The 12,569-nt window shown below is 34.1% G+C and overlaps 2 protein-coding genes, 1 long non-coding RNA gene and 1 pseudogene across 3 annotated transcripts; 2 read left to right on the forward strand and 2 right to left on the reverse strand.

Annotated features, from left to right (window-relative positions):
* Window positions 1-1,819, forward strand: LOC104753184 (probable pectinesterase/pectinesterase inhibitor VGDH2; the record flags this gene model as incomplete). The annotated part of the gene is made up of 3 exons (XM_010475474.2): window positions 1-331; window positions 419-1,028; window positions 1,520-1,819. Coding segments are annotated over 3 exons (1,020 nt in total), but the record flags the coding sequence as incomplete, so codon positions are not given.
* On the reverse strand, window positions 4,271-8,738 carry LOC104749098. Its single transcript, XR_002035800.1, has 3 exons — window positions 8,648-8,738; window positions 8,427-8,473; window positions 4,271-4,692 (listed from the first exon to the last, which is right to left on the reverse strand). It is a non-coding gene; the product is annotated as an uncharacterized LOC104749098 (long non-coding RNA).
* On the reverse strand, window positions 9,454-10,371 carry LOC104753185. The gene is made up of 3 exons (XM_010475475.1): window positions 10,303-10,371; window positions 9,999-10,227; window positions 9,454-9,608 (listed from the first exon to the last, which is right to left on the reverse strand). Exons 1-3 carry the CDS (start codon window positions 10,369-10,371, stop codon window positions 9,454-9,456), a joined length of 453 nt encoding a protein of 150 aa, XP_010473777.1.
* On the forward strand, window positions 11,762-12,326 carry LOC104749099 (annotated as a pseudogene).

The following is a 12,569-nucleotide window of genomic DNA, read 5'->3' on the forward strand; positions in this document are numbered from 1 at the left end:
CGCGGTGCTCCAGCCGGCGGTGCAGCTGGTGATGATGGTATCGGTGAAGGCGGTGGTGGTGGCGGTAAGATCAAGGCAACTCACGTAGTGGCCCAGGATGGAAGTGGACAGTTCAAGACCATTTCTGAGGCGGTTAATGCTTGCCCTGACAAAAACCCTGGAAGGTGCATTATCCATATCAAGGCTGGTACCTACAATGAAATGGTCAGGATCCCTAAGAAGAAGAACAACATTTTCATGTTCGGTGATGGTGCTACAAAAACCATCATTACCAACAACAAAAGTGTTAAGCTTAACCCAGGAATGACTACTTCACTCAGTGCCACCGTTCGTAAGTCCCCAAACCCTTATTTTTTTATTTGCATGGTTACATTGAGCCATTTTTACGTACTAACATTTTAATATGTACAACATGCAGAGGTTGAATCTGAGGGATTCATGGCAAAATGGATCGGGTTTAAGAACACAGCCGGTCCATTGGGACACCAAGCGGTCGCACTCCGTGTGAATGGAGACCGTGCGGTCATATTCAACTGTAGATTTGACGCTTACCAAGACACACTCTACGTCAACAACGGACGTCAGTTCTACAGGAACATTGTTGTGTCCGGTACAGTGGATTTCATCTTCGGAAAATCCGCAACTGTGATCCAAAACTCTCTAATCCTCGTCCGAAAGGGAACGCCCGGACAATCCAACTACGTTACAGCCGACGGTAATGAAAAGGGTGCAGCGGTTAAGATCGGTATCGTTCTCCACAACTGCCGTATCATGCCCGACAAGGAGCTCGAAGCTGAGAAGCTAACCATCAAGTCTTACCTAGGACGGCCCTGGAAGAAATTTGCCACGACTGTGATTATTGGAACTGAGATGGGTGATTTGATCCAACCAGTAGGATGGACCGAATGGAAAGGAGAGCAAAACCACTTGACTGCTAAATACATTGAGTTCAACAACCGTGGACCGGGAGCTAACCCTAGTCAGAGGCTTGAATGGATTAAGATCGCTAAGAATGCGGCTGAGGTTGAAGCCTACACCGTGGCTAACTGGGTTGGTCCTGCTAATTGGATCCAAGAAGCCAACGTGCCCGTCCAGCTAGGATTGTAAGAAAACAAAAAACGGCAAAAAAAATAAGTAAAGAATAAAACAGTATGTGATAATGTAAAGGTAACGATACGACATCGTCTACGGGGATCAAGGCTCTTTTTGTGCTACTGTATATATAAGATAGGGTTCTAGACATAAACACTTTTTTTAAAGAGACCAATAGTTATAGGATGAGATAAGCTCACAATTATAGATGTTATAAAAACTATATATAAAAAATCAGTTCGCCCTAGTTTTATTTTCTCTCTCGCACAAAGTCCGAGAGAGTCATTGAAGTTCATCACCGCTAATAGCTCCGTCATTGCTCTTCCATCGTTTGTCTCCCCCTTTTAGGCATAGTCCTTTTGACATGAAGACAACGCCTAGATGAGTTACCTCCGCCGTATATGTTTCCGGCGAGAATCTTTTCAANGCCCTACACCGTGGCTAACTGGATTGGTCCTGCTAATTGGATCCAAGAAGCCAACGTGCCCGTCCAGCTAGGATTGTAAGAAAACAAAAACGGGAAAAAAAGAAGTAAAGAATAAAACAGTATGTGATAATGTAAAGGTAACGATACGACATTGTCTACGGGGTTCAAGGCTCTTTTTGTGCTACTATATACATAAGATAAGGTTCTAGACGTGTTGACATGAAGTTTGTATAAGATTCCTTTTGTTTCACCTGCAAAAGAGAAACAACAAAGTTTGTTTCATTTAAATTATTTTTTTGGTTCTAAATCACAAATTTTCTTTATACCAATTTGATGTATTTTTTCTATATATATGTACTTGTCATTCATTCTAAAAAAAATTGATACAAAAAAAAAATATAGATAACCAGAATCATTTGCACAAATTTTCTATTTTTACACTTTTATGATTTTTTATAACTACAAAAATTAGACAAACCAAAGATTATTCCAAATTATATGTAAACATGTACTGGTTTTGACAAATGTTCATCTGAGAAAAAATATTATAAACATTTTGCATTGCTATTGTTTGTCTAGATAGATTTGCTAATTGTGGCAAATATTATTTTAATACTATGAGAAGGGTATGTTAACGAAAGCGAGCCTCCATACCGTAGCAAACTCTTAAGCCATTAGCAATTTCCGGTTTGATCAAGTCAACCATGTGAACCAATCCCATCTGTCGTGTTGGTTAGACCTGTCCTTAGTCGATAATATTCCGGTTGTTTATACATGGACTAGAGTCATACTACAAGAGGCATTGGCTAAAAGCACTTGTCTCTTACTATCCCTTCTCCGGTAGCTCGAAATTAGGGTTTTAATCAGGTGGATTATTGGTGGGGTGTTCCATAACACGTTCCTACGTTTCCTTTGCTGAAGAAAGGTGTACTTTTGAATTTTGTTGACGTAGAGTTCTTGATAATGATATAGAAGAACTAAAACCAGATCAGTTAGTTTGATATAATTCCGGTTCAGTTTGTTGAATTAAATTCAAAATTCTCTTATTTTGTTTTCGTTTCCCTGTTTCAGACAATATCTAGCATTGGTTGGAGAGAGCGGAAGCGGGAAATCAACTGTGACTGCGTTGTTGGAGAGATTTTACGACCCTGATTCTGGTCAGATAACTCTTGATGGAGTTGAGATCAAGACATTGCAGCTGGTATGGTTAAGACAGCAAACCGGGATGGTGAGCCAAGAACCGGTTTTGTTCAATGAAACGATCAGAGCAAACATTGCTTTATGGTAAAGGAGGAGATGCTACTGAAACCGAAATCGTATCTGCAGCTGAGCTATCAAAACGATCATGGCTTCATCAGTGGCCTACAACAGGTAACTTTAACCGCACCGAACCAAAATTCCAAAGACGAAAAGCTTAAACTAAGCGGAACTTGATGAAGTCAGAGCGTGGATGCATTGGACCGGGTTATCAAAATTACAACTGTATTTATTTTGCATGAGATTCAATCGTAATATCTATTTTTTCTAATACTATATATGTGGTAAACAAATAAATGATATTTTTTAAGTATATAATCATTAATATTTTTAGAAACTGATCTACTCAAAAGCTTTATTAACAAAGAAATAAAAAAAATGGGACAGATTTTTTAATTAGAGGAGGAGAAGTGTATTAGAATAATGATGGGTTCGAAAATGAATAAATTGTGTTGGAATGCGTTGGAAGATTCTTAATAACAGAGAGAGTAATACTATAATAAGATTTTTTGCTAATCATTGATAATAATAGTAAAGCGTTTATTTAATTTATAAAAAATAAAGGAGAATTTTTATGGTACGGTGTCTACTACTACTACGGTGTGATCTTGAGCTCTGTTAAGCTGTTTGTGGGACATACCGTACTACCGTAGACTGCATCTCTTTGATCAAATAATATTATATTTTAATCTGACGGTCAACATATAATAATTATTTTATTTTTTGTCAACATATAATTACAAAGAGTATACTTACTTAAATGTATTATTCAAGTCAGAAAGGGAAGAAAATAAAAACTCTAATTTCACTGTAATAAAATACTACTGTTAGTGTTAAGGCTAATTTTTAGTTTTTGTAAAACGCGAAGATTTCAGATAGTAAGAGCAAACCCATTGCACATTCTCAAATTAGCGTCTATAACTTTTAATAATATTAAAAATAGTATTAATCTAAATTTATGATCTTCATCTTTTTGTTTTTAGTTTTGACCCTCCCATTAGTCATCCCTAAATATGAGTGTCTTGATTCCAAACTCCAATTATGTATTCACAGTGTTTTAGAGACTGTGACACTACATACTGAAGAATCTTATAAACCTGCCCAAAACCAAAATCTTGTTTAGTTATAAAGATACAAAAATCATCACACAATGAAAACAGAGTTAATAATAACAAATTTTTCTACCTGTTGCAGTCTTACTATAGACAAAGTTGAATCATGAGGAAACAGCAAATGAGTATTGACAATCAAAACTTGTTGATGAGCATCGTACTGAGAGTACGAAGGAACTAATTCTACATGTAGCAACTGCGCAACTTTGTCACCACAATCGTTAAAAAGCAAATCCCTCGAGTTCACAACTCTAAAATAATCCTTATGAACAGCCGTAAGCAAACCTATCATCATCACCAAATCACAAATGAAAACGCCACATACACACGGAAACAACAAACATCAAAGCCAAGAAGATTGTCACAAAGTTAAATGCCATCGCCACGGTTATTAGTACGGCAGCAGTTTGGGACTCAAGAGCATCAGTTTCTTCACCAGCAGCTGACTCAGAACCTAACAAAAGAACATCAAACAAGAATTAACAAAAACTAGCCTTTTATGAATGCATTTTATGAACATCAATAATAGCCTTTTATGAATATTTCTCCACTAAACTCAGTTAAACATAAGAGTAAAGCAAAACGCCCAGTGAGATAATTAAGAAAGACCCATTCCACAGACCACAGAAAGCATGAAATTAACCTCATAGCCCAAAAGGTGTATGTAAGCAACAAAATCAATAAACTTTCGAGTAGAGGAAAGAAGAAAATCATGGGTTTGCTAGATAAGCTAGAAAACTCCGCAGAAGGAACCAAGACACTCGTCGAGTTCCACAAGCAATGGCGAGCAAAGCAAGCACCAATCTATATATAATAGCAAACCCATTTTTGGAGTCAACTTTAATCTAACGGATGAGATTGTTTCTATTATCTCATCTAACGGTTTAAAATTATTGATGATCCCAATAGTTGCAAGTTTTTTTCTTCCAATAATCATGTTTCTTCGTCGTACCCCCATCTTTTAAAAATCGCACCTATTAAACCCTTTGTTAATGATCTCAAAAGTTGCAATGTTTCGGTCCAACAATTGTGTTTCTTTGTTGCACCCCCAGCTTTCAATGTTGACACCGTTAGTTTTCACACCCTTTTGTTTTACACCTGTTTATTTATATAAAGTTGCAATGTTTCGGTCCAACAATTGTGTTTCTTCATTGCACCCCCCAGCTTTACATGTTGACACCGTTAGTTTTCACACTCTTTTGTTTTACACCTGTTTATTTATATAAAGTTGCAATGTTTTGTTCCAACAATTGTGTTTATTCGTCGTACTCCTAGCTTTCAATGGTTGCACTTGTTAGTTTTCACACCTTTTTGTTTCACACTTCTTTGTTTTCACACTCTTTGTTTTCACACTCTTTGTTTTTATATATATACAGATTTTTATGGACTTTGAAGAGAGTTTTTGTTCTTTGAGTATTATTAATGATCTCACCCTTTGTTAATGATCTCAAAGTTGCAAAGTTTTTGTCCAACAATTGTGTTTCTTCGTTGCACCCCCAGCTTTCCATGTTGGCACCCGTTAGTTTTCAGACCCTTTTGTTTTACACCTCTTTGTTTATATAAAGTTGCAATGTTTTGATCCAACAATTGTGTTTCTTCGTTGTACCCCTAGCTTTCAATGGTTGCACTTGTTAGTTTTAGCACTTTTTTGTTTCACACCTTTTTGTTTCACACCTCTTTGTTTTCACACTCTTTGTTTTTTATATATATATGCAGATTTTTATGGACTTTAAAAAGCGTTTTTGTTCTTTGAGTATGATTAAAGATCTCACCCTTTGTTAATGGTCTCAAAAGTTGTAAAGTTTCGGTCCAACAATTGCGTTTCTTCGTTGCACCTCCAGCTTTCTATGTTGGCACCCGTTAGTTTTCACACCCTTTTGTTTTATACCTCTTTGTTTATATAAAGCTGCAATGTTTTGATCTAACAATTGCGTTTCTTCGTCGTACCGCTAGCTTTCAATGGTTGCACTTGTTAGTTTTCGCACCTTTTTGTTTCACACTTCTTTGTTTTCACACCATTTTGTGTTTATATATATACAGATTTTTATGGATTTTGAAAAGAGTTTTTTTTTTTTTTTTTTGATAACTCAGGAGTGATCCAACAATTAATGATCACACCCTTTGTTAATGATCTCAAAAGTTTCAAAGACTCGATCCAACAATTGTGTTTCTTTGTCGCACCCTCAACTTTCCATGTAGGCACCGTTAGTTTTCACACATTTTTGTTTTACACCTCTTTGTTTATATAAAGTTGCATTGTTTTGATCCAACAATTGTGTTTCTTCGTCGTACTCCCAGCTTTCAATGTTCACATTAGTTAGTTTTCACACATTTTTGTTTTACACCTCTTTGTTTATATAAAGTTGCATTGTTTTGATCCAACAATTGTGTTTCTTCGTCGTACTCCCAGCTTTCAATGTTCACATTAGTTAGTTTTCACACATTTTTGTTTTACACCTCTTTGTTTATATAAAGTTGCATTGTTTTGATCCAACAATTGTGTTTCTTCGTCGTACTCCCAGCTTTCAATGTTCACATTAGTTAGTTTTCACACATTTTTGTTTTACACCTCTTTGTTTATATAAAGTTGCATTGTTTTGATCCAACAATTGTGTTTCTTCGTCGTACTCCCAGCTTTCAATGTTCACATTAGTTAGTTTTCACACATTTTTGTTTTACACCTCTTTGTTTATATAAAGTTGCATTGTTTTGATCCAACAATTGTGTTTCTTCGTCGTACTCCCAGCTTTCAATGTTCACATTAGTTAGTTTTCACACATTTTTGTTTTACACCTCTTTGTTTATATAAAGTTGCATTGTTTTGATCCAACAATTGTGTTTCTTCGTCGTACTCCCAGCTTTCAATGTTCACATTAGTTAGTTTTCACACATTTTTGTTTTACACCTCTTTGTTTATATAAAGTTGCATTGTTTTGATCCAACAATTGTGTTTCTTCGTCGTACTCCCAGCTTTCAATGTTCACATTAGTTAGTTTTCACACATTTTTGTTTTACACCTCTTTGTTTATATAAAGTTGCATTGTTTTGATCCAACAATTGTGTTTCTTCGTCGTACTCCCAGCTTTCAATGTTCACATTAGTTAGTTTTCACACATTTTTGTTTTACACCTCTTTGTTTATATAAAGTTGCATTGTTTTGATCCAACAATTGTGTTTCTTCGTCGTACTCCCAGCTTTCAATGTTCACATTAGTTAGTTTTCACACATTTTTGTTTTACACCTCTTTGTTTATATAAAGTTGCATTGTTTTGATCCAACAATTGTGTTTCTTCGTCGTACTCCCAGCTTTCAATGTTCACATTAGTTAGTTTTCACACATTTTTGTTTTACACCTCTTTGTTTATATAAAGTTGCATTGTTTTGATCCAACAATTGTGTTTCTTCGTCGTACTCCCAGCTTTCAATGTTCACATTAGTTAGTTTTCACACATTTTTGTTTTACACCTCTTTGTTTATATAAAGTTGCATTGTTTTGATCCAACAATTGTGTTTCTTCGTCGTACTCCCAGCTTTCAATGTTCACATTAGTTAGTTTTCACACATTTTTGTTTTACACCTCTTTGTTTATATAAAGTTGCATTGTTTTGATCCAACAATTGTGTTTCTTCGTCGTACTCCCAGCTTTCAATGTTCACATTAGTTAGTTTTCACACATTTTTGTTTCACACCTCTTTGATTATATATATATATATATTTTTTTCATGGACCTTGAAAAGAGTTTTTGTTACTTGACTATTGTTTAATACCTCCAAATTTGAAAATTCTGAGTATTATTTTCTTTCAATTTATTAATCACCATTAATTCACTCATCTTTGTCAAAAAAATTGGATTGTTTTATTTATTGATTCATCTAACTTTTGTTTGGTGTCGTTTTCCATCTAATTGTATTGCTCATCTCTTTCAAGTATTAATTTAGGTAATTAATTGTGATTTCTATTTTTCATAGATTTATTTTTTTAGTCAATTTGGTTGGTTGCAGTTGCAGCTATGACCTCTTTCTCCCTAATTCTCTTATTATTTTTTATAACTTTCGATAGAATAATGATTTCAATGTTATTGTATGTGAATATCTTTCAAAATTGATTATCTGAGTATGATTCGGTAAACCTAGATTTATACATCTTTAACATTATTCTCTTATTGTCACTGAATCGATTTTTCATTTATATATATATATATATTATTTTATTTAACTAATTTGGTTAAATTCATCTTAGTCATTATTTATGACTTTTATATTATACAGTTAAAAATTTACCAAAAAAATTTCACTCGAAATGTGAAATTAACAATGTTAATAATTTCAAGTTTTCACTTTCCCGTGCGGTAACGCACGGGCAGACATCCTAGTCTATAACAACATAAACACCAAGCAATGGTCAAAATAGTTGGTAATGTATTATAACACTTTTGGTGCTATAGTCGTCGCCACCACCATTGGAGCTCATTGTTTCTTCTTTACATTGCCAAGTTTCAGACCTATATATACCTTATACAGAAAAAGACCTCAATATACCTTATACTTAGCTTCAAACCTTTCAAACACATACAATTTCTACAAAACTGCAAAACGAAACACAATTATTGTTCGACTGTTGATAAAAAAAAAAACAGAAACAAATAATATTATCTCCAATGTGCACAACAATAGAGAATTAGAAGAAGCTTCGTTAACAATTTAATCCTAGAACCTCTGAAAATTACAAAATTGGATACATAATTTTGAGTGAGCCTCACTATGGGATCTTATCCGACCTCTGGTTGGAGACGAAGCTGCGGCGCGACGATTGTGTCACCAAAAATTTCTGACCTAACAAAGAAGAAGTAAGCGGAATCAGAGAAGAAAAAGACGACTTGGAGAGATCCATTTTGTCTCGAAACCGATCACAACTTCGATTGGATTTTGATAAATCGATTATTGCTTTCGTCGTTTTGTTTTGTTCTGTTCGTATTGAGAGAGAGAGATGAGCAAAATGAAGAAAAGAGAAAAAACCAATGAATTCTTGACACGTTACCGTGTCTCTGAAGATCTAAAATGATGTGGGCAGAGACACGGATCACATATATTTTCGATTAAAACTTTAAACTTTTTAACTTTTATTATTAAAAAACTTGGACACATCCCAAAGGTATGACCGATGGGAGTGCTCTAATACGTATTTTTGTAAATTGTAATAAGCTATGTTCCAATGTATTCTACATGAATTATTACTTTTAGTGGGAAAGACAAAATGGTTCATCGAGAGTTACGCCACCAATCGTGCGAGTTGGTGCTTGGAGCGTTTGATGTGAATACTCTCCCCCGCATTTTAGGTTTATTGTTACAACTTAATTTAGGGGGTTATTGGATCCTTGATTTTAATGGATTTGAAATCCTTATAAGATTTGGAAATCCACATGGAATTCTATGGATTTTAAAATCAAATAATATGGATTTGAAAATTAATTAATGTGGATTTGAAAGTCAAAGAAAATGGATTTAAAAATTCTAGAGAATAGAATTCAAAAGTTAAAAAAGAAATAAAACTTATAAAAATAATCTCTCATGTAGCATTCTCAAGTGAATCAGTCCACATGTTTGATGCTATTGTCTCTCTCCACTCATTCGCATATTCTCTTTGTTGTTCTTGGGTTGTAAGTACTTCAGCATTATCATCTTCATTAATTTCTTCGACAACTTCTTCTGCACTCTCGATTTCTTCTGGAAAAATATCCGTTCGACAATACTTTCGCAGAAAATTATGTAAACCAACACATGCAAGTACAATTTCTGTTTGTGTCTTATAAGGAAAAGGAGGTGCGTGCTTAAAGATTGCAAATCGAGATTTGAAAATACCAAATATTCTTTCAACCACGTTCCTTAGGGATGCATGACGATGGTTAAACAACTCTTTTGCATTCGCTGGTTGTGAATTTTGACCAGAAAATTCTTGTAGATGATATCTGACACCATGATAAGGAGCTAAAAAGTTTCGACGATTTGGAAATCCACAATCTACTACATAAAACTTTCCTGAAGTATAATAATAATATACAGCCACTTGTCATGTTAAAAAAACATATTTACAATAGGAAGACATGTACATACCTTCTGGAACTGGTAGTCGATTAGTGTTCCTTGTCAAAGCATCATTTAATACTTTTGAGTCATGAGCTGAACCTTCCCATCCACTAAGCACATATATGAATTCAAGATCAAAATTACAAGCAGCCAACACATTTTGCGATATATCACCTTTTCTGTTACGAAAAGAAGGCGCTTTTTTTGTCGGTACCATTGCAAGGATATGTGTACCATCAATAGCTCCAACACAATCCTAAAAAAATATATAAAGTTATATTCTATGAAAGATAATGAAAAAAGCAAAAACATAATTGTATGGAAAATATACCTTAAAATACGGATAAAATCTTGTACTTTCTCTAATTTTTGTAGGCACTGTAATCTCAGACTTAGCCATTAAACTTGGAGCAATTTGATTTAGAGCCCGTAAAACTTTGTGAAAGTTTACACTTGTTGCAAACGATGACCTATGAAAAGTGTCTTTTGTACGACAATACCTTGAATTTTGGCCAACTATAAGAAGAAAAGTTGCAACCATTTCTTCAACACTAATATATTTTGTATCACATAGATTTGTATGCTCTCGGATATGAACACATAACTTTAGAAAAGTCTCGTGATACATTCGATACAACTGTTTAAAATCCGAAGGCTTTTTCTTTTGCATATTTTCTATATATATTTCACCTTCTCTTGTGATTGCACGTTGAATAGAATATTGCAATCGAGGTCGTTGGCATTTTCTCAAATATAGCATTTGAATGAAAATCAAGAACACCAAGAAAATAATATCACTATCTAATTCGTCATCATGTAATGCATCTTTTTCTCTTTCATCATGGACTTCTTGATACATGTTTGATGTACACCTGTGACAAAAAAGAGAAGGTTGAAAGAATAATTAACAGAAAACTAATAAGTTAGAAAAGACGCATTACTTTATGGATGGTGCTCTTTCTTCGTGTAGCGTCCCGAGGAAATCGAGGATATGAACGGTGCCGTAGTGAGAAAGTAACAGTTTGTTCATATAGTTATGGATTTTTTGTTTATGTACATTTTTACATTTTTCAAAGATACGAATATTCATAGAGAAAGTGTATTTTACGATGTAAGTTAAAAAGTGTAAGATTTCCAAATTTTTAATCAAAGATTCAGTGGTGATATATTACGAATTTTTTTGTGAGTCAAGGAATTGTAATATTTCTAATTTTGTAACTAAAAATATTTGTCAAATCACCAATTTTTCATATGAAATATATGGTAAAGAAAAACACTATATATTATTGGATCACCATCAATACTTCTTCATTATTATAAGAAAGAGTTAGAGCACCTACGTCTCGACCATATAGTTCTTAACTTTTTAGTTTGTAAGTGTCTTTGTTAACTTTTTTGTTTTTATATTACTTATTCTTTTAAATTTTCTTGTATTGCATGCTCACTTACGTCTCGACTATTTGTTGCTTGATTCTTTTTAATTATTATGTTATTTACTTGCAAGAAAAGATATACTAGTTATGTTTTTTTGTGTGTCACAGGTGTAGCACAAAACTTTAACCCAAAAAAAAACAATGAGTGAATCACAAGAAGATCGAGAAAAAAATCTTTACCTTCCATGGACTCCATAAGAAACAAAAACGTTAATAGAATTACTAGTAGATGGTGTTGCTGCAGGTTGGCGTGATTCAAGTGGTGCATTTAGCAAGTTTACAGTGGAAAGAAAAATATTGCATGTTATTAATGAAAAACATGGGGGTGGCAAACTTCATAAACACTACCTAAACAGAATGAAGACCTTGAAGGGAAAATACAATAGTGGTCTTGATCTTCTTCGTTGCAGTTCCGGGTTTGGATGGGATCCAAGTACAAAAAGGTTTACGGCTTCAGCTGAGGTGTGGGCTAATTATGTAAAGGTAAAGTATATAAACTTTAGCTTTTCTTATGTTTTTCTAATACAACCTTCAAAAGAATATGGAAGGTTGTATCAATTTTTTAATTATTTGGATTTATATATGGTGAAAATTTTAAGATAATAAGCAAATAAATTTTGAAATTTGTAATTATGCTAAATTATTTTTCTTTTTATTTAGGGGCATCCGAATTTCAAAAAAGTCCAAAATGAAACATTTGAAGAATTTGACGATCTCAAAATCATATTTGAGGACAACGTAGCAACCAGTGGAAATGCTATTGGATTAGGTGATGGTACGGATGCTCAAACAAGTGGAACTGCAGGAACAAAGCAAACAAGTTCTACTTAAGATTTTTCTATGGATGTTGAGGAAGATCATGAAACACCTTTGTCTTTTGTATGCAGCAATGCAAGGGGCTCTCTAAACAAACTACCTTTAAGAAAGAAGCATAGAAGCAATACTAACAATGTAAGTGAACCATCAAGTCAATCTGAAGGTTCACCAGATGTCCATGCAGAGATGAATTCATTGACAACAGTAACTCATAAACTCTTCGATCTAATACAAGAAAGAGAAACAAGACAACAAAGAGAAGCTGAACAAAGAGAGGTCGAGAAGAAAAGAAATAATGTATGGGAAGCTATCAAAGAAGTTCCTAATTTGGAAGAAAACGTTCGTTACG

The sequence above is a fragment of the Camelina sativa genome, chromosome 16 (genome assembly GCF_000633955.1).
Source record: "Camelina sativa cultivar DH55 chromosome 16, Cs, whole genome shotgun sequence".
Lineage (NCBI taxonomy): Eukaryota > Viridiplantae > Streptophyta > Magnoliopsida > Brassicales > Brassicaceae > Camelina > Camelina sativa.